Source organism: Globicephala melas, chromosome 10 (assembly GCF_963455315.2).
Source record: "Globicephala melas chromosome 10, mGloMel1.2, whole genome shotgun sequence".
NCBI lineage: Eukaryota > Metazoa > Chordata > Mammalia > Artiodactyla > Delphinidae > Globicephala > Globicephala melas.
In genome coordinates this window covers 45,301,251-45,324,253 of record NC_083323.1, presented here as the reverse complement: position 1 = coordinate 45,324,253, position 23,003 = coordinate 45,301,251, and the positions used below count along the sequence as shown (strand labels likewise).

Here is a 23,003-nt window from a genome sequence, read left to right as displayed (position 1 = left end):
ACATGTTTGGCACTGTGCTAGGTGTTGGGAGTAGGGGAGCTCTAAATCAGAATAAGACATGGTCCCTGCCCTCTGGGAGTTCTTAGAGTAGTATACAAAGTAGTTATAAGCAAAATTACAATGTAATGTAATTACGTGCAATGGTAGAACTATGCATGAGGTATTATGGCAGAAAGAGAAGGAATACCTAACAGTATTGCAAAGGGCAAAAGGATCAGTAAAAGCATCCCAGAGAGGCTGATGCCTGAAACATCTTAAAGGATGAATAAACGTGAAACATAAAAATATCATATTTAAGAATTATGACTTTTTTTTTTACCTGCGAGATGAAGAATTTGCATGTATGATAAAAAACCTCTGCATTCTGAAGATTTTTTTCAAATGCAGTAAGCCACACTGCCCTAGCTTTGTCGTGCTGATTTGTTTCCAAATATAAAGCAACAAGGGATTCCAACAACTGGCAGTTCATGGGACATGATTCCAATAAATATTTACAAAGCTTCACTGCAGCCTCATACCTTCACAAGAAAAACACACATTTAAACACATGAAAAAATCAATTTTTAATATGAGGTTAACTGCTTGTCAATTAAGTTTTACCTCTCAAGAAGCTGGTGCAGAACAATCATGTTTGTGTAAAGTGGAACACAAGCCTCTACTCTTTCCTCAACAGTAAGGCTCTCATCTGTGCAAGCTTTCACCGCATCTATCCAAAAACACCACAATAACATGAATCAAACATAAAATGAATTATCTGACTGTGTTATTTAAACTCTAAGGTAGCCTATTCTTTTGTTCGACTACATCTTATTCACCTTTACTAAACTCCTGGTTTTCACCCAAAGGAGGTATTTCAGGTATCTCCAAACTCCTAAAATTAAATCTTTCACCCTCACTTTCCTGTTAAGAATAAAACACCCAGTATGAGCTCTTGCATCTTTGCATTTATACTAAATTCCTGAAAAATTATGTCAAAGAAATTAAAGAATGAATTATCTTTTCATCTTTCTCCGACCCACTTCAAGAGGCCTTGCTCTGCTGATCTACAGCCATTTAAACGTCTCCCCCTAAACTTGATCTTTTCCTTACTCCTTCAAAACACTTTTCCCTTTGTAAAGAGTCCTTTACTCGATCTTGCTACTTCTTAGAGAAAAGTCCTCCACTGTTTCACTTTGCCCAACTGTCACCATTTCCTCCTTGCCCAAGGTGGTATGACTTCCCAGAACTGCTGAGTTTAAAAATGAATGTCATTCTGAAACAGCACTTTTGAAGTTCACTTATAAGGATCCTATCTAAACAAATCTATCTCTACATTCATTTTATCTGATTAGCATTTGATAATGTTCTTCCTCTTCTTTTTAATTTCTTCTTGCCTCTGCTTCCAAGAGATTGTTTATATTTTCTCTTGGTCTCATTCACTGACTCAATCTCCCTTTTACCCCTTACAGCTACACTTTAAAATCTCCATTTCCTCAAAGAAAGTATCTCATAGCTTCAGCTGGTGAATAACTTACTGGGAGTGCACATTAAAAACTGTAAAGCACTATATAATACAATAATTTCTATGTTGATAACTTTCAAATCCATTTCTCTATCCATAATTGTCCATTTAAGGTGCACTTCCTTATTTCCTTCTGCCAACAAGCATTTCCACTTGGGTGACCAATTATCATTCATAAATACCACTCCTACTACCAAAATCAGTCTTCCCAATTCACCAGTTTTCTATTAGTACCCTTACCTTTTCCTGGTCTCAAAACCCTGAAATCATCTTTGACTATTTTTTCTCTTCTTCCTTGACATTTAATCTGTCCCTAATCTCTATATGGTAACTTAAAATGTCTCCAATAAATACTCTCTCTTTCCCAGGTTACTTTTTTTAATGCCTCAGTTATGGCTGTCAGCTTCTGGTTGGTTTTCCTACCTTTGGTATCATTTCTCTCCAGCATATTCTTTCTTTCTTAAAGAATTTCTATTGTCATCAAGCCTACCATACTTAAAAGTTCTTGAAAATCTGGTATCATTTCCACTTATCAAGCTTAATTCCTACTGTTCTCCAGCACAAAAAGTCTCACTTTGATAAGGACTCTCCCTTCTTCTAAGCTCCCTTTAAATCCATTGCACCAATTCCTATCTACTTGTTGCTTTTTGTTTACTTAGCTCCCCTAATAGGAATGTCCTTTTACTTCCTTTCTTCCCTAGTTTATTCAATGAACATTTACTAAGCGCTCAGTACACTGCCAGACATTATAGGCCCTTGAGAAATATAAAAATAAGACAAGAGTCCCATCTTTGAGGAGGAGGTCCACCATGTCAGTCACATTATAGGCAAGCTTCAAAGTCTAGCTCTAAGTCCTAATTTGTCTGTGAAGACATACTTGATCATGCCAACCTGCAATAATCTCTTTCCTTCAGGTTTATGGCCTGTACCATGTAATTCTCCAAATCACAGATCCCAGTCTCTTCTCTAAGCACAGAATTTAGACTATATACTAATAGTTATGTGGCCTCATATGTTTATTAATTATGTCAGATGTATAGATTTTATCTTCTGACTAGGCTATATACTTATTAGAAGGGAACAGGCTTTATATCTTATATATGTTCCAAAGCAGATACCTCGGTTAGTACATAGAGGAATCAAACTCACTGACTGATGGAAAAAAGATTAATTACTTGAAAAAATAAGATATTATCTTTTAACTTTCACCTTGATAGATTGCTTTACAAAATTTACCTGGTTCTATGATTCAATCAACTCATTAAACCTATGTAAATATGCTATATTATGTACATATTTAGCTGATATCCTTTGCCATAATCAGAAAAACGTAGCTTTCATAGATGCCAATGCCCATCTTATCTGATTCAATCCTTAATTTTTTAAGCATTTATATAATAAAGTGTAAAACTTGCAATACATAAATTTGTTTCATTTAATTTTGAAGAATCATAATAAGCAATAAGTTGATGTTCTAAATAATTTATAAACATTTATACTTACCTTCAAATACTGCTAACAACATGTCAGGATTAGTCTTTACATCTTGAACTGCTTGCCACGGCATTAGAAATGGTTCTATATTAACAATTCTTGAAGGATTGGCATTAGACGGATCATAAAATTTTGAAGGGAGAACGTTGAATTCAATAAGATGTATGTAGGCCAGCCATGCCAAACATCGATCACTTGTTTTAAGGTATTCAGCTACTATTCCATCATTAGCCAATTTCAATGCATTCTAGGTAAAATGGAAAAATAATCTGAAGGTGTTTTTAAAAATATTCCTAATAAGATTCAACTGTGAAGGCAAAGAAGATTAAAAGTGTTTTATTTCTTTGGCATGGTTCTTAAATACCTAAGTCAAAATTCTGATACTCACCAATTTTTTGAATGGAGAAACTTTTTAGAGATATCAATACCAGATTAACATAATTTTTACTATGCTACGGTTTATGACATAATTAATGAAAAGGTTAAATTTATTTGTATATTTTAAGTATTTTGAGATTCAAAATCTAATAAGATAAAGAGAAAAGAGTAAAAATAAACAAAAAACCTCACCACACCCATATAGAAGATTTCCACTATGGACTAATTTTTTCCCTTTATGGTTTGAATATTGAAGTTTATTCTGGTGGGTACTCAGCAAATATTATTTTCATTTAAACCTCATAAACACTCTAAATAAGATATTACCCCTACTAAATAAGCAAAGGAGGAAACAGCTGTAAACTTACCCAAATTCACACAACTTACCAGTAAGTGGCAAAGATTCAAATCTAAAGCCTGTGTCCTTATCTTTCAACAATGCTACCTGTACTGTTTTAAACCTTTAAAAAATTCTCTACAGAATGTCATTAAATGCTATAATAAATGTTTACCTGTAAAACTGCAAGTGCACTTTGGCATCTTCCAGTAAATATGTGTAGCTGAACTCTAAACAAAAGAGCCTCTAAAAGCTGAAAGGACAGAATATCTGATGCTTCCCGCTTGGCTGCTCCCATCAGGAACTCCACCATTCTCTCACATACGTAATCCTTTTCTTCAAAGGTGCTTTCTAGGTGCAGAAACTGCCCAAATGGATTTCATATGATTACTCCTGCTTCATAAGAATATCTAAAACTACAGATTTTTCACATTTCATTAAGAAACTATCACATATTAAAAATTCAATTTCTATAAAAAGGATAATTACAAATATGTATAAACCCATTGTACAGTACTATAACCTAGATTTCCCCTTCTACCACAAGTTGGAAAGTGGAATCAGATGAAAACTAAAACAATACAGATACACTCTCAGAATTATCACTAAAGCAATTTCACGTCTCCTTTCCTTGAATCAATAAATGGCAGCAAGACCATGATGGATCTCCAAAAGCTCACGTTTATGATCACATACAATCTGAATTGCTCAGGTGTGTGACTGTATAAAAATTTTGAGAATAGCATTCATATAAGAAATATGTGACAAAATAATTAAAAGATTTAATCTTTTAAAGAAATTAAAAGGTCCTTTAAAGACCAAACAACTTAAGGAAAAACATCACACCCTATAATTTGTGGTGATCAATAGCATTAACTTTGGTACAAGGCTGCAGGTTAAAAGCCAAGCATTTTTCATTGTCTAAATCTATTCAGTGAGTTAGGAGAGTAACAAAGTGGCAAGTTCATTCATTAAGGGATACTATGTTATCCAAATCTGTCTGTTCTGAATTTCAGTTAGCAAGTAAATGACAGATCTGATAGTAACAGTTTATATGAAAGTTTATCTGAATCTAATAATTCCTGAGTTCAGCTGGTAAAAGTTCACATATTAATGAATATTTATTTTATAAGTGAATTAATCATAATTTTAAGTTTAAGCCTGGGTAAGAAACACCCCATTTTCTCAGAGAATGAGGAAAAACCCACTTTTTCACCAAATCTTTTAAACTTAGCAAGGTTCGATATTAGTATGATTTACAGATAAAGTTTTTTCCATAAGTAACAAGGGCATATAATAAAAAAACCAAATTATTTCCTAGCTTTCATGAAAATGTTATATAAGCATAAAAAGAATATTATTAAATTATTTTCAGGTGCTCAGCAAAAAATTCATTTAACTTTGCCCAAACCAAAACTGCTTAAGAATAGGTTAGTGTAAAATGTTTTAAAATGTTTGTTTCCTCATTACCAATAAAGTAAACAACAACAAAAATCACCTCTTCACTAAATACTGTCTTGTTTAGTCTAAGTTAATCCTGACCCAGAGAAGTGGCTTTGAGGTTACTGGACAGTGAAAGTAAGGTTATTATTATATCTATATGCAGACAAAACATATGATCTATTAACCTACACATCAATATTTAAGATAACCTAAAGAATTATTGATAACAAACACACACACAACTTTATCTTTTCTACTCACAGTCCAAAAACTTTGATAATCAGGAGCATATTCAACAGCTGTTTCACACATTTCCTGCACCTCCTCCTTGGTTCCTCTTTTTGAGAACAATCTGAGGTAATGACACCAAATTTCTGGATTGTCTTTGTTGTTTTCCAAAGCTCGAGCCAGAACATTTAAAGCAGAATCCAAGGACTCGGAACATAGCCTACATGTTTGAAAGAAAAAGCAGGACCATTTTTTTTAACACTTGAAGATACTTTTTAAATCAGTCTAGTTCTAATAAGTCAACTTTTTAATTCCATTTTCTATTAGAACCTACCAAGAAGTTAGAATCACCAATGACAAAGGGAGGTAGATTAAGATTTTAAATCACATCCATCCAAAACAGGTCCCGATTTCCCACTGACCCAACAATTCCCTTTTAAGTGGATGTTCAATGCGCATTTACCAGATAAAAACACAGTGTTATAAAACCACTAGATTATCAACTTCAAATGTGCTTTATGTCCATATTCAGCAATACCTTTTATGATTTCCACTGGTCTGGGAATGGGAAAAGTTAAACAATTCTCCCTCAAGGCCAGCTACTACTAGCACAAAATAATCAAAGCTTTCAATATAATAGTTCTTTTCAATAGTCAAGGGCTCACTATCTCTTGGAGGAGAAAACTGTCTCTCATGATCCTATTCATAAAATAATGTACAGTTTTTTGGCCTTCACTCAGTAAATGAGTCAGAAAAGAAAACATTGTAACTTATCCTATCAACATGAAAATGACACACAAGGTAAGTTAAATAAGCACCATATTCAGGTATGTGTGATGTATTAGCATTCTGCAGTGCTACCTTAAAAAAGTTTTTATACCAAGTTTTAAGACAGAGCAGTCTGTTTAAAAAAAAAACAAAAACACCTTACTATTGTAATTCTAAAATTACAGTAATAAATATTACTCCTGGTAATAAGAGATTATTCCTGGCAATCCTATCAACAAGTAGGAGTCAAAAAACACAATTATTTAATAGGAGCTGTCATTTTTGAGATAAATTACTATTTATCTTATTTGAATACACATAATATAACACCACACACAGAAAAAAGTCAATTCACCAGAATTTAGAGTTTCTTAGACAAGCTTTAAATCTCCAAATTAAAATTAACATAAAATTTAACCTGTTCCACTGTGTCTTTATCACAATTTTATTGAGACCATGACTACCTGACGTATTAAAAAATCCAATGATTAATTCTTGGACCACTCAGAATTTACTGTTTTAACTGACACTACTTTGAAATAAGAGCTTACTTAAGTTAAAAACTGTAGCTAATTAATTACCCATACACTAAGCCAAGCACATAACTCAAGATCTAATCTTAAACTTTTTCTAATAGCTTTAAAACAATTAAGTGCTTTTGGCTTTGTCAAAAAAACAAAGACTCCATTGATAGTAGCAAGGAAACCTGATTACCAGAGATGAAATAAACTTCAAACATAAAAATATAAATGTGCACCAGTTTACACAAAGATAGAAGGGGACGTACCCCTCATTTTGATTCAAGTACTTGTATGCAAGCTTGAGCCAAAGTTGTACATGAGAAGGATTTTCAAGCACACTTGCTTCTAAATTAGCAATGTCATCAGTCTCATTTGTAAAGTATCTGACATCATCTGGAGTGACAACTGTATCCAAAGCTGGAACATTTATTCGGTTCTCTGGCTGGAAGACTATAAGAAAAAGCACTATTAGCTTCACAATTTCTCTAAATCCACAAACCCAAGAAAAAACGATTGGCCTTATCTTTAAAATAATATAAAAATTTAAAGCTCATAGCTTTAAGGTAGAGCAATCATATAGTTTATTCTCCAAACCAGGACACTTCTAAGAGTAAAAAGGGATGTTAATACAAATTACACCAGGATGACAGGTATAAACTAGGACTCTGCTGGGCAAACCAGAAGTATGATCTCTCTACTCTAAGCGTAAATGACATCAACTGATAATTCACATTCATTAAGTTTTAAGAGAAAGTTATAATAATTTATGAAAATGATTTATTCCATATTCCACTATATCTAAATTAGAGAAAAAGTGTTAATGTAAATAAGTACAGGAGAGCATATTTGCTAATCCACAAATAGTAGGCAATTAAATTATGCAAACTTGAGAATATAATGTAAGATGTACTCGACAATAAGGCACTCATTTATACATTTCTTTGTTCACTCATTTAATTCATTCATTCTGTGAGCCTACTGCATGTCAGAAAACAAAGACTCAAAGATAAAACAAAACAGAACTCCTGCTCTCAAGAAGGACACAGGCCAGGCAGTAGTTCTCAAATGGAAGCAGCACTGCTCCCCTCTCCCCACTCAAGTAATATTTAAAGCTGTCACATTTACTAAAGGGTGATCCATGCATTTACTGGGCAGGGGTCATGAAAACAAAACATCCTGCAATATAAGGCACAGTCTTGCCCAAGGAAGAACTAATTGCCTTAAACGCCAAGCAGCATCACTTTTTTGAAAACAGAAACTTTTAAAAGGCTAGTAGATTACACCAAAAGATTAGCAAAGTGTTAGCAAAGTGTAACACGACAATTTAATGATTCTGGATCTTAAATTACTTCTTACCATACTTAATAGGTCCTGTAGACTGTTCCTCATCACTACTGAAATTATTCTCTGAAACAGGTTTTCTCCAAAACTTTGGCTTCCACTTTCTTTTATCTTTGTAGGTTGTAAATGGAGGTGCTAAAGTAGACAGGAGAAGACTGCTGGTTAACAGAACTAGTCTTTTATAGTTTTGAAGGATACCCAAATAGTACTCAAAAAGAGCTGAATTTATTCTATCATGTTACTCAGACATGGTATATATATATTTCTACATAATGCCAAAAAAATTGTTCTCATAAACTCTAAGGTCCTTTTGTGCGAGAGAAAGATACATATACTCACTATGGCCTTTACTTTCATTGACATTGCTCACAAGGAGAACAGCCATCTGGTCCATTGACATTCGATCTTTGTTTACTCCAAAAAGTTTCTCAACATATTTTTCTGAAATTAGAGCAATGCTATCTTCATAAAAAGTATAAAAAATATGGATTACAGAGATGAGGCTAATTAAAGAGTATGAAGTAAAGAATACTTTAAAAATTAAAGGTACTAGTCAAAAACACCTATGGCCTTCTAAAGGGCAGGGTCTACATTATCTTAACTACTACAGCAAATCCTACCATATCATGCACCCCAATGTGGACTGAAAAAAAGTATTTCCTAAAACAACCTAAGCAAGTGAAAATTAAAGTCCCTAATTAGGAATGACTAAATAGATTCAGTGATGTCACAATCACTCTGAGTTGTGATAATACTGAATTTAACAAACACTAATTCCCCTACTTCGAAAAGACTTGTAGTTTAAGGTTTAATATTTGGCACTCAATCTGGGGAAAAGCTTAACAACATTTATTCACAATGTCTGGCAGTAATCTATGCTTTCTACAGTGTCAAAGTGTATAAAGTCCTTTTTTATTTCATTGTAGAATCTGAAACTATAGTCACCTCAACTTCTAATCCCCCTCTATTTTTGAAAATAGTAAATTAAATAGGGTCTATTTTTAAATCACTGGTAATATTTCTATACTATGTTAACATATTCTTCTAAATAAAGTGAAATATTTAGATAAGCTCCGTCAAAAGAACTGTCTGCAGTAATGGAAATGTCTTACATCTGCACTGTCTTACCGGTAAGCACTTACCAATACTGAGCTCAATAGTGCCTACTGAGCACCTGAAATGTGGCTAGTGTGACTGAGGAAGCCAAATTTTTATTTTAATTAACTTAGATTTAAATAGCAACACATGGCTAGTGACTACTGTACTGGACAGAGCAGATCTAGATAAAGTGTCATAGATGAATGTATTGAATTATTATGGCTATTTAAAGATGTCAACAACTGAATATAAAACTTTTAAATTGCCTAAATTCAATTTTCACTTGGGAAACAAGAGGTCTTTAAAACCTGCTGCAGCAGCAATTTCTTCATCAGTGCTTGTCTCTGAACAACCAATCAAAGACAGATTATATGACAGAATGTCCTGGAATAGCTGTTTTCGGCTAAGCGTATAGTCTTGTGTATGCTGCCTAAAATAAAATAACAACACAGAAAAGATAATCATGTATATATCAAAGCTACATAACCAAGACTGCCTTTTAAATTATAAAATGTTAACAAATAAAAACTACTCACCACTGACAATCATCATCATTACATGTTCCTGTTAAATCAAAACGGCAGAAACACTGATCTGGTTCGATCATATTACTATATGATACTGAGCTTAGGGGAAGTTTTTCCTTGGTTCGATAGTATGGACTAAATCTAAGAAGAGAGGTAGAGAGGCACATTACGATGCTCCATAAACATTCCTCAGAAATTTTTTCATTTTTTCTTTCTCAATTAAAGTTTCTATACTTTGAGCTTACTATTTATCTAATTACTTAATGCCAAAATTAACTCTAGAAAACAACCAGAATATCAAGTCATAGGGACAAACTACTTTTATACCCATACATAAAATATCTGAAATAGAAAACAAAGAACAACAATATCCTGTATTCTAAACGTAGTGTTTTCCTACCACATAATAAAGTGGTGTATAACACTGGTATTTCTTCCACACATAACCAGCCAACCAAAAAACTAGAGAAAAAGTCTATACTACCTGGTAGGTGTTGTACGATTTTACGATTAAATCATACCAATTTAATAGTCTCACAGCTTCTAAAGAGTCTTTAAAAAAAAAAAGAGACAACCTCCCAAAGTTAATCATTGGAAAGTGTCAAATCAATTTTATGAAAGCTAGCCAATGCATTCCTTAGAATAACAATAAAATTAAAAAGCAAAAATTTTAAATTCTCATAAGACTCCAGTTATTTTTCCTAAAATCCTTAATAGATATAGTAATTCAGAATTCTCCACAATTTCACCAGTAGCCAGAAATTAGGATTTGATAAGAATTAGTAAACCCAAGTGTGAGTTAAATCTTAATTCCTATTTGGTTCAAGTTTGACAACAAGGCACTTAAATTTTTATATTCCCTAAAAGGACAAGTTCATTTCTGAGCAGCCATGATTCAATTTTTTTTCATGGTCATCACACATTCCAGATTAAGATATCATTAAGAACAAGGAGCAATCCTGAACCTCAAGTTTACTGAATCTTTCTTCTATACCTGTAAGACTTAAAAACTAAAAGGGGACTATGGTAGGGTCTAAACGGATATGGCTTCACTTCTGTTGTTTTACTCTGTCCTGTCACGAAATCCACATCCACAGAAATCTCCTGCAAAAGAAAAGAGAAATTTCATAAAATAAAGGCTAGGGTGAATTCTAGATTTTATAAAGAATATGAAATGTTCAGTTACCTGACCATGCAAAACCTTGTCTGTAATGCCTGTGGTAGTTTTTAAAATCAGTTGTTTTAAGCTATCAGCTTTTGAATATAATTTCTGCAATTCACCAATTTTTAACCCTAGAAAAAGTTCTGGTTTTTCTACTGCATTCTTAGTAGGTTTGTTTATACATTCTTTGTTAGGTGTATCAGTGTGCTTAAGGTTAGGTTTAGTAAAAGAATTGGATTCTAAGAAGGATCTTCTTCTTTCTCTGTTTGACCCAGACAAAATCTCATCATCAACATCATTTTCCTCAGTGTCCAGACTTAATTTATCTTGAGTCAGATCGTGAAGTGAGGGTTGAGGCAAAGAAAATTCAGGTTCCTCTTCCACAAGTGGACCAATATTTTGCTGTTCCTTTGCTTTAAGGGCCCTGGCTTCTTTTAGTTTCTGAATTTTCAGGGCATATTCATATTCTAGCTTTTGCAATCGTCTTTTTTCCATAGCAATTAGTTCTGCTGAATGCTTTCTTGGACTTGATATTGGAGAATTGTCCAGTCTCATCATTTTGTTAGGCTGGGGGGAAAAATGATATCAATATTTTATACTGCTATGACTTTATAAACAATTTTTGGTAAGATAATTGTGCTATCCCTACAATACAATGCCAACATTATAAAACTAAGTCAATAATGAGACTAAAACAGTTTTACAAAAGCCTCCAACAGATTTGCTAGTTAATCTATGAGGTACCAAAAACAAACAAAACAAGTCAAAATAAACAAACAAAAAAAAGTTTCCAAATATGTGGATGCCATTTAAAAACAAAACTTTAATCTTGGGCTTCCCTGGTGGCGCAGTGGTTGAGAGTCCGCCTGCCAATGCAGGGGACACGGGTTCGTGCCCCGGTCCAGGAAGATCCCACGTGCCGCAGAGCAGCTGGGCCCGTGAGCCATGGCCGCGGGGCCTGCGCGTCCAGAGCCTGTGCTCCGCAACGGGAGAGGCCACAACAGTGAGAGGCCCACATACCGCAAAAAACAAAAACAAAAACAAAAACAAAACAAAACAAAAAAAACAAAACAAAAAAAACCTTTAATCTTATTCTCTTTAAATCTGCAGGGAAAAGCTTGAACTTTTTATGCATCTCTTACCCTCAAAAGAATAATTAAAACCTTCTCCTTTTCAAACATTAAATATTTCTACAAACAACTTACTCCAAGGTGATCTTGTTCCAGTTTACGTTTTCCTATTTCTTTACTAGCCACTGCTTTTGCACGAGCAAGTTCTTCTCCATACTTCAGAGTCAAAGCTTTCTTAACTGTAACACGTTGTTGAACTCTGTGAATCTGAAATATAGGGTAATTCTGAGTATGTAAATCTTAAGAGAGGAAATACCTTCTTAAACATAATTTCTTTACGGTATTCAAATGAAAATTAAAAATATGCTAATATTACATCTCAGTGGAGAACAATGTGTAGGTTACACATTTTGATGGCTTTGGTTTATGGTTTTATTAAAAATTTGGCCCATAAAAACGTGTAGTAAACATGGGACTAAAATATTTGAATTTAAGAAAAGAACATTACTTGTTCCTGAAGCTTCTTCAAAAACATTCTGTTGACACTGAGAATTTTCTCTGTTGCCTGAAGCTGCTCTGTAAGTTTTGTAATTTTTGTTTCAGCATTTCGAACAGATTCTTTCTTCTTAGCTTCTTGCTGTACTAGATTCTTTAAAACAGATTCATCTTTCATCAAGAGAATCCTAATTGGGAAATAACAAAAGTCTTATGAACGTTTTTCTAAACTAGTGGACTGACACCATCAGAATAAAAAACTTACGAAGTAATAGCTCATTTTTAAAAATATGTTTATGATACACAGAGGTGAATATTTAGAAGAATAAAATAAGTATTCAGATAGACACTGTTAAATTTTATGAAAGCAAATATGGGTTGGCCGTTTTTTTTTTTTGGCAGCACCACGCGGCTTGCGGGATCTTAGTTCCCCGACCAGATACTGAACCCAGGCCCTCAGCAATGAAAGTGCAGAGTCCTAACCACTGGACCACCAGAGAATTCCCTGGGTCGGATCTTTAAAAAAACAAAACAAAACATGCGTCTGAGTAATGTGAATTACAGTTGAAAAGCTATTAATAGTAACCTTCAATGTAGCCCTAAATAACTCCTGAAAAATGAGGACTTAAGAGGGCTTCCCTGGTGGCACAGTGGTTAAGAATCCGCCTGCCAATGCAGGGGTCACAGGTTCAAGCTCTGGTCCAGGAAGATCCCAAAGGCCGTGGAGCAACCAAGCCCGTGCACCACAACTACTGAGCCTGCACAATAGAGCCCATGAGCCACAACTACTGAAGCCCATGTGCCGCAACTACTGAAGCCCACGCGCCACAATGAAGAGAAGCCCCGCTCACCGCAACTAAAGAAAGCTCGCATGCAGCAACGAAGACCCAACACCCCCCCCGCAAAAAATTAAAAACATAAAAAAACCTCAAATAAAAAAAGAAAAATGAAGACTTAAGACAGAAAATCACTATGTTTAGTTTCATTTATAACGCTCCTAATAATAAACACACAAATAAACATCTAATAAACATAATCAAGCACATTTAATTAATTTACAAACCTCTAACTCATTTTATCTAAAGCAAAGCAAAGGAGAGAAAAAGAAATCTAATTTTTAAACAATAGACAGATGTAAAGACTGGAACTGAGAAGTAAAAATCAGGACAAAAAGACAAATTTACAGATTTTCATCTTTTCAACTACTGAACATTATGATAAAAAAAAAAAAATGAAGCATCTTTCCCAGAAAGATACCATATTTCAAACAGTCACAACACATGACATCTAGAATGAATCATAAAAACAGAGAATATGTGATAAAGAGAATGGGGAATAGAAAGACAAAGAATTTTTAAAAATCTTTTCATTTGTTATAAAAGTTATTAAAGAAATGGAATCTAAATGAATTTATTTTAATTTCTTTTAAAACATACACAGTACCATTTCTCGTTGATAATTTTGGAGATTTATGGTCACCACAATATTTCATCTATGAGTAACATTTTTCAGATCTCTAATATCAGGGTACATCTTAATGTTACTGCATATCATAGTTTTTGTAATAACACAATATTTGACCATGTGTCTTACTTAACAGACTAAGTAATGACTATTTCCAACAATCAAGTCTACCAATTTTAACAATAAAAATATGCTTCCAATAAAGGTCTTTAAAAAACATGCCAGAGGTTTTAAAGCCATACATAAATCTGAAGGGGAAAACTTTCTTTTGAAGTCTTGATATTTTTATTTAAACATTAATACTATTACTTCACGTAAATGTATAATTCAACAAAATGATAGCCTTCTCTAGGCCTATCAAGTATGAAAGAATTGGTAATCACACAGTATACTTATTACTGACATACACCACAAAAATATATTCCTCTAATATAGGAACACTTAGATACATGCAGTATTTAATCAGATAATGAGACTCACCTATGTTTTTTAAGTTTTGCTTCTGCATCTGTAACCTGCTTAGTAACCATTGCTATCCTGCCAATCCCATCAATTTCTACATCAGAGTTTGCTGGGGATGATGAACTTGTCTTCAGCTGATCTGATTTAATCAAACGCTGTTTCTCACGACTAAAATAATCAATAAAGATTAATAAATTATACCAAAAAATAAACTGAAATTATTTTTTAAGATGTATTCTATTTCATAAAATAAAGTAAAAATATTAACTAAGTGACTAACATATTGACTAATAACAATGATGACCAATATGCATGACCCAAATTGGCATTCAGAGATGATAGTGTAGTTCTCCTTTGTAACAGCTTTTATCTTTTTCTAAGCTGTTTATACCTCGGTGCATCACTGCCTTCAAGCTTATAGGTGATCATCTGGCTCCCCCTCCTGTGCAAGTTCTAAAAACATTAACTCTTCATCTTGGATAAAAATCATCATCTTCATTTCCCAATGCCAATAAACTGTATACAGATTAAGCACCGAAAATAGTACACACCTTTAAAGCTAATTACATAAAATGCCACTTACTTGGCAATCTCTTCCTTTAACAATCTATATTCAATCTTCTTTTCTTCAGGCAAAGCTTCAGGTGTTCGCATGGGATCATTTTCTTTTTCAGATTTTGGAGGTACTTTCGGTTTTGAAGCTTGCTAGAAAACGTTTGAAGTCAACCAGATCAAAAGCTTTTATAATCCCACACTAAGATCTATATTTTACATTATCCAGTGCACATTTATATATTTAGAAATAAACATCTTCATCATTATTTTCTATTCCGTTTAAAAAAACACAGTGCTGGCCATTAACCACCAAATTAATTGTACAATCCCAGTAAGTAGTCAAGACTTATGGTTTGAAAATAATTGAACTATTTCATATCTAAGCAACTGTTGCAATTAGGAATAGGGATAAAAGTTGTATTTAGGTGATACACTTTGATAAAAACACTATTTTCTGGTAATATAACAAAATTCCAAAACAATAAATTTCCTTAGTACAGAGGACAATTATCCACACAATTTTACTATTTTGAAAAAAGTGACAGTCAACTGGAAACAAAAAAAAGGGAGTTTTTTAATAGTTAAACCTATCTAAATTTACACACACTTCATTATATAAACTCCTAATAATACAAATACTTATTTGTATTATTTATAATTTCCATAATTCTTATTTATATTTCCATAATTCGATATATTAAAAATCTAAACCTCTAAGGTCTAATTTCCAGGAAAAACAAACAAACTTTAATGATTGTCAATAAATCTTTGCATCTTTCATTACTGCACTTACCTCAGCAGTTCGTCTTGCTTCTTTAATCATGGACTCCAATCCACCAAAAACACTATTGGTTGACTTGGATGCCTCTCCATCAGATTCACTATCATCGGAATCATTTAGGGTTACAACCACTGATTTATGCTTTGGAAGCTGCAAAGACAGTATATTTGTTACTCTTGATGACAGAAGTATCTCTATCCTTTTCTTGGCTCTACCACAATTAGCTTCATGACCTTGAACAAGTCACTTTATCTGTATGAATTTAAATTCATAAAAATAATGGGTTTCAAGCAGACAGTCTATGGTTCCTCCTGTTTATATTGTATTAATTGACTTACTTTGTCCCACTCCACAGATACTGGTTATATCCAAAAACATAAAAATATTCTATTGATTATATTCTCAGTCTCTCTAGATACTACTATCATCACTTTCTTCATTAAGTTTTATTTTCTCCAACTTTCTATAAAGAACCATAATGCAATCTAAATTAACCTTTTAAAGCCAAAGAAAAAATTAATAATTCTACATTATTATTAATAAATCTTTTTGGCTTTTGTGCTTATATATGGAGAATAAGTTTACCGAACAGAGGCAAGATTTCAACTTGGCTTTGCTCCATTTATTTTACTTTAAACCCATTAGAAAACAAGGTAGAACCACTGGCATTTTTCACAGAACTAGAACAAAAAATCTCACAATTTGTATGGAAACACAAAAGACCCCGAATAGCCAAAGCAATTTTGAGAATGAAAAATGGAGCTGGAGGAATCAGGCTTCCTGACTTCAGACTATACTACAAAGCTACAGTAATCAAGACAGTATGGTACTGGCACAAAAACAGAAATATAGATCAATGGAACAGGATAGAAAGCCCAGAGATAAACCCACGCACATATGGTCACCTTATCTTTGACAAAGGAGGCAGAAATGTACAGTGGAGAAAGGACAGCCTATTCAATAAGTGGTGCTGGGAAAACTGGACAGCTACATGTAAAAGTATGAGATTAGATCACTCCCTAACACCATACACAAAAATAAGCTCAAAATGGATTAAAGACCTAAATGTAAGGCCAGAAACTGTCAAACTCTTAGAGGAAAACATAGGCAGAACACTCTATGACATAAATCACAGCAAGATCCTTTTTGACCCACCTCCTAGAGAAATGGAAATAAAAACAAAAGTAAACAAATGGGACCTAATGAAACTTAAAAGCTTTTGCACAGCAAAGGAAACCATAAAGAAGACCAAAAGACAACCCTCAGAATGGGAGAAAATATTTGCAAATGAAGCAACTGACAAAGGATTAATCTCCAAAATTTATAAGCAGCTCATGCAGCTTAATAACAAAAGAACAAACAACCCAATCCAAAAATGGGCAGAAGACCTAAATAGACATTTCTCCAAAGAAGATATACAGAGTGCCAACAAACACATGAAAGAATGCTCAACATCACTAATCATTAGAGAAATGCAAATCAAAACTACAATGAGATATCATCTCACACCAGTCAGAATGGCCATCATCAAAAAATCTAGAAACAATAAATGCTGGAGAGGGTGTGGAGAAAAGGGAACCCTCTTACACTGTTGGTGGGAATGTAAATTGATACAGCCACTGTGGAGAACAGTATGGAGGTTCCTTAAAAAGCTACAAATAGAACTACCATATGACCCAGCAATCCCACTACTGGGCATATACCCTGAGAAAACCATAATTCAAAAAGAGTCATGTACCAAAATGTTCATTGCAGCTCTATTTACAATAGCCCAGAGATGGAAACAACCTAAGTGTCCATCATCGGATGAATGGATAAAGAAGATGTGGCACATATATACAATGGAGTATTACTCAGCCATAAAAAGAGACGAAATTGAGCTGTTTGTAATGAGGTGGATAGACCTAGAGTCTGTCATACAGAGTGAAGTAAGTCAGAAAGAGAGAGACAAATACCGTATGCTAACACATATATATGGAATTTAAGAAAAAAAAAATGTCATGAAAAACCTAGGGGTGAAACAGGAATAAAGACACAGACTTACTAGAGAATGGACTTGAGGCTATGGGGAGGGGGAAGGGTAAACGGTGACAAAGCAATAAAGAGGCATGGACATGTATACACTACCAAACGTAAGGTAGATAGCTAGTGGGAAGCAGCCGCATAGCACAGGGAGATCAGCTCGGTGCTGTGTGACCGCCTGGAGGGGTGGGATAGGGAGGGTGGGAGGGAGGGTGACGCAAGCGGGAAGAGATATGGGAACATATGTATATATATAACTGATTCATTTTGTTGTGAAGCTGAAACTAACATACCATTGTAAAGCAATTATGCTCCAATAAAGATGTTTAAAAAAAAAAAAAAAAAAAAAAAAAAAAAAAAAAAGAAAACAAGGTAGAAATAAATTGTCATTTCAATCTCCTTAATAAACATTGAAAAACATCATAAGTTCTTCCATTATAGTACAGTCATTAATTGAAAAATTATGAGCCAAGATGGGAGAAATAAAAAATATATATAATTTGCTAAAACTGACTAGACAGAAAATCTAAATGGACCAAGTTATATGGAACAAAAACTGAGGAAATGGCAAAAAATACCTCTCTGAGGAAAATAATGCTTCCCAAAAAATATTATCATGAACTCTACCAGTTTACAAGTGAAGAAGCTGCTCCCATTTCACTATTAATAAATAAAAAATAATACATATATGTTTGTATATAATAAACTAGGAGTTAGGGAATAGGACAGCAAAACTGCAGACAAATTTCTCACAAGCTGTTTAAATAACAATAAGACTAATTATTTTGTTTGTTTTTACCGAGATCACAGTTCGTGGAAGACGAGGTCCTCTGTGAAACTTTGGGTTCTGTATCCTAGGCTGAGATACTGTATTAATACTGACTATCGACAGATTGCTTCTTGGCACAGGCTGTGAATTGTTCAGAACTGGAGGTGAAGGTGGGTCACTATTACTGGATGTTTCCTAAAGAAGAAAGAGACAGATATGAAGCAATTTTAAATGAAAAGAAATTTCTGTCCCTTTAAAGGTCTTGAGCAAACTACTATCAGACTTATCCCCACTTTACTGAAAAGCCCAATGAACCCCAAACTAGCAGAGAAAAGTAGGGCTACCTAAATCTAAGCTCAATAGCACCACCTAGAGGTTCAGGTACCTAAATTACCTCTGGCTTGAAAGCTCTTTTATTCGCTAGAGATTTAAGTAGCTCTTCTCGGAGCAGCATTTCTTCCTCTTCTTCCTCATCTGCAAAAGGTGGTTTTGGAGGCTGTTCTGGATCTTCAGGTGGAAGAGGTGGTAAAGGTGGTAGAGGAGGTAGAGGTTCAAGAGAAACACACAAGCCTTCCACATAAGGCTGGCTCAAAGGTGGTATTGACTAGTTGTTTTTAAAAAAGAAGAAATAATAATTACTATGCAAATTTTACCCATTCCAAGTGTTTATCATTAGAGTAACATTAAATTAGAAAAAGGTATACAGGTTATTACTTTACTGTAAGCATAAGTGAACTAAGAATACTGGAAATCTCAAAACTAACCAAATCCAATATTCAGCCATGAAAAAGTATAATTTTTACAAAAAATCAACAATATTTGAAACATTTAATTTATAAACTTAAAAATAGAGAAATCAAACTTTACAGTGTCTATCTGCCTAGATGACTACCTGAAAACAAACAGATAACAAAAAATCAGATACAACACTTAAGTAAAAATCAAAACTTAGGAACCAAAGGGATTCTGGGTGGGCGTAGTCTAGAGTATCTCAAGAATTAATTGTAAAGAAGAGTCACCACTACCCTCATAAAATCCTTGTGAAATGGCTTCTTCGAGATTATCTATAAAGACAATTTTACCCAAATCCTTGAATTTGCACATATTTTTGCTTCAAAGACTTTCCAGTATTTCCCTTGGCATATAAAACAATTCAAGGAAGAAAGAAAAAATAAAAATGTTTCTCTCTCACTCTCTGCTCTAATATTCCCCTCATCTTCAACTTCCTAGGAGGACACCAGATATCTACCTAGGAACTGTGAAATGGCAAGGTCCCCACTAACCTATTAAGAGAGATCCAGTGTGACCTCTAGGTTCTCTCATCTGAAATAACTTCAGAAATTTTACTTTGTGATCCCCCACTTCCTTTTTTCTTCTTTCTTTTTTTTTTTTTTAACAGGGGACTGGCAGTTCTTTCAAAAGGTAGGGAAAAGAAATTAACTTGCATAGACAATGCTTTTCTTTTACTGAATTTTCAAATTAAAAGTAACTATTTAATCAAAAGAGGAGAAAGGAAAAAAGTTTCTAGAAGCACCTTAATGCACTTAAATCCCAATTCCCCCTAAAAAAATCCAAAACAATAGATAATTCTTACTCTGCTTCGGAATACATTTTCTGAGGAACAAAGAGAAGAAAGAAGGAAACATACTAAGTACTGAAAGAAAGTCAACATGAGATTAAAAATTAGCTATGACCGCCTGGAGGGGTGGGAGGGAGGGAGACGCAAGAGGGAAGAGATATGGGAACATATGTATATGTATAACTGATTCACTTTGTTATAAAGCAGAAACTAACACACCATTGTAAAGCAATTATACCCCAATAAAGATGTTAAAAAAAAAAATTAGCTACGAAAAAAATCTACCAAATGGATAGTCTGCCAATAACTAATCAACTGTTTATTCCATAGATTTCATAGCTATTAATTCTGATAAGCAATTTTGATTTTACGCTCTCTTCAAACCTAACAATTAATTACAGGCCAGCTTTTCAAAACAAATTAGAAAAGACATAAGGCTACAAAATTTTCGTAGAAATCATATCAATTCTCACTTACAGAAACCTGAGGTGGTGGAGGCAAAGAAACAGATGGTGCCGGAGAAAAATACCCCAATGAACATTCAGAGAAGAATGGTGGTTGCACTGGTGAAGGAGCTGTAAAAAAAATTTTTGTAAGAGTTTAATAATAGATGTATTTCAATAGGAATAAATTAAATTTATGGTATTTTTGAAGAAATAAAATTGCATCTAAGTAGAGTACAAGTGAGATTTTATTAATCTCCAATAAAATATTTGACTTCCATGAGACCACCTCCTTATTGTCCTTATATCATTACAAAATCAGCCATCCACTTACGCTGATATTTAGTCCCTCAAAACTCTGTACTTTGCTCTACTTTTCACCTAGTGGTGGTAACAGGGAATAGAGCAGGAAAGGCTAGAAACACACTTTTTTTTTTTTGGAAATAAACATACTTTTTAAGAAATAGTAAAAAAAAAATTCCCCTGAATCTGCCAAAGTGTCCTAACCAAAGGAAAACAGTGATGTGGTGACTCCATTCCTCCCTTCATGTGGAGAAAAGTGAAGAAATGGACTATTTAAATTGGATAGAAAGCAAACAGGACTAGGAATGAAAAGAATTACCCACTGTATTTAATTATTAAAGTGTACACTTTTTCACATTTTAATAATTCTGGGGAATTCCCTGGTGGTCCAGCGGCTAAGACTCCCAATGCAGGGGGCCCAGGTTTGGTCCCTGGTGAGGGAACTAGATCCCACATGCCACAACTAAGAGTTTGCATGCTGCAACAAGAAGATCCCACATGCTGCAACTAAGACCCTGACGCAGCCAAATAAATAAATAAATAAACATTAATAATTCTGAAATAGTTACTGATGCATCTCAGTTAAATTGTTAGCATTTCTTCCTTGGCAGCAGCTAAAAGTATTGATAATTGCACTTTTTACTGTCAGTGGTTTCTTTAGACTCACTGAAATCTGGCAGATTCAAAGACTACTCTTGCTACTCAATAACCATACAACCTTAGGGAAAACTAAAATTTCTTCTTTGTCCCCGTTGTCTCTCAAGTCAATATGGATATTAACCACATGCCTTATATGGGGTTGACCTGTGGCCCAAATGATGCCATTTGACTATACACTGACCTTTAGAACACTTTACTTCTTAAAAACATAAATATTTGTAATGAATACGGCAAAAAGTTAAAATTTACAAAACTGAGTAGAGTACATTCTCTGTATAATAATTTTTTACAAAATTCTTTTAAGAGGGTAGATCATAAAATTATTTTATAGAAAGAGTAATAATAATATTGTCAATACTTGGGAACTACAATGAATCATCTCCAAGAACCTGGAAATATGAAAATTAAAGATTGACCAAAGAGAATTAACCTATGAAATCAAAATACAAGATTACTAAATATGAACCGAAACATAGTAACCTGAAAATGAGCACTTTTATTAACATTACCAAATCATACAGATTTTGCCTTCTCTCTAGGCACACTAAAGTAGAATTCTAGTTTAATTTGGTCTCACAATATGACCACTGGAAGAAAAACACTGATCATGTGGCCTTGCAGGTAAGTATTCTAGTTCCTAGAACACCAACTGCATTTGGTTGTCTGCCTCAGTCTTATGTGTGTTAATTAGTAAGAGAACAGGTCTCTCACAGCTGATCACCACTGAATATCAACTAAAGCGAGCCTCTAGCACGCAAGGATGGTCATACCCTAAAATGTGCAATCTAACTGAGGTACAGCCCTAACAGTTCTAACCAGCTGATCCTAAGACACCACTAGTATCACTTTCCATCTCCCTATTCCTACAGAGTATCATCAGTGGAAGGAGGAAGGAAGCCTAAAATCAAGAAAGATCCCCCCCCCTTTTTTTAACTAAAGCGAAGAATGCCTTAGATACAAAGATACTTAAGAAAGCAAAGGTTTGTTTATTTGTTTTTTAAAACAGTGTTCTCACCTTTCCCACAATATTCACTTTTTAGATCACATAGTTAACAGTAAAACACTGCCTTCTTACTAAAATGCTATATAGAAAGAAATACTTAGAAATAAAGGTTAATATTACACATTTGAGGTTTGCTCTTGAATTATTTATAACACCAAATAATGTCTATGGTTGTACAGCCCACCAGCAAATCTCACTTTCATTACACATTTCTTGCAAGGTTTTGGGTAGCTTTGTGACGATTTTCTACTTAATAATTGTGAACATGCATATGTTTTAAGGTTTAGCTCATACCTGGAGAATTGGTTTCACTATCAGTATCCATAGCAACTTCTTCATAGTTATCATATTGATAAATGCCTCCTCCACTATCAGTAGGTTGCTTATCTAAGGATCGTCTCAGGTCAGGGTCTGAGGACTAATTACACAAGATTTTTTTTTAGTTTCACAATATTTTCTGTCTTAATCTATTCTTAGGCTAGAAATTGCAAAACAATTAATAGTTATATTTTATGTAGAACAGTATCAATAATCATGATGATCCAGTTAGAACTGCCTATCACATCTGATTGGGGAAATTCAACACACATGACAGGTAC

At 33.9% G+C, this 23,003-nt stretch overlaps 1 protein-coding gene across 2 annotated transcripts in view; it reads right to left on the bottom strand.

The window, feature by feature from the left end:
- Positions 1-23,003, bottom strand: part of ZFC3H1 (zinc finger C3H1-type containing) — a 51,240-nt gene that overhangs the window by 9,867 nt on the left and 18,370 nt on the right. For both annotated transcript variants that reach the window (XM_030866268.2, XM_030866269.2), the window contains exons 6-26: positions 22,699-22,822; positions 20,473-20,570; positions 18,811-19,020; positions 18,447-18,611; positions 15,638-15,775; positions 14,873-14,994; positions 14,308-14,457; positions 12,377-12,551; positions 12,004-12,135; positions 10,823-11,365; positions 10,631-10,740; positions 9,646-9,777; positions 9,418-9,539; positions 8,351-8,452; positions 8,027-8,146; positions 6,937-7,120; positions 5,415-5,601; positions 3,886-4,074; positions 3,005-3,242; positions 601-706; positions 320-518 (exon numbers count right to left, since the gene is read on the bottom strand). In XM_030866268.2, coding sequence (XP_030722128.1) covers positions 320-518; positions 601-706; positions 3,005-3,242; positions 3,886-4,074; positions 5,415-5,601; positions 6,937-7,120; positions 8,027-8,146; positions 8,351-8,452; positions 9,418-9,539; positions 9,646-9,777; positions 10,631-10,740; positions 10,823-11,365; positions 12,004-12,135; positions 12,377-12,551; positions 14,308-14,457; positions 14,873-14,994; positions 15,638-15,775; positions 18,447-18,611; positions 18,811-19,020; positions 20,473-20,570; positions 22,699-22,822 — 3,546 coding nt within the window. The remainder of the gene's footprint in view (positions 1-319; positions 519-600; positions 707-3,004; positions 3,243-3,885; positions 4,075-5,414; positions 5,602-6,936; positions 7,121-8,026; positions 8,147-8,350; positions 8,453-9,417; positions 9,540-9,645; positions 9,778-10,630; positions 10,741-10,822; positions 11,366-12,003; positions 12,136-12,376; positions 12,552-14,307; positions 14,458-14,872; positions 14,995-15,637; positions 15,776-18,446; positions 18,612-18,810; positions 19,021-20,472; positions 20,571-22,698; positions 22,823-23,003) is intronic.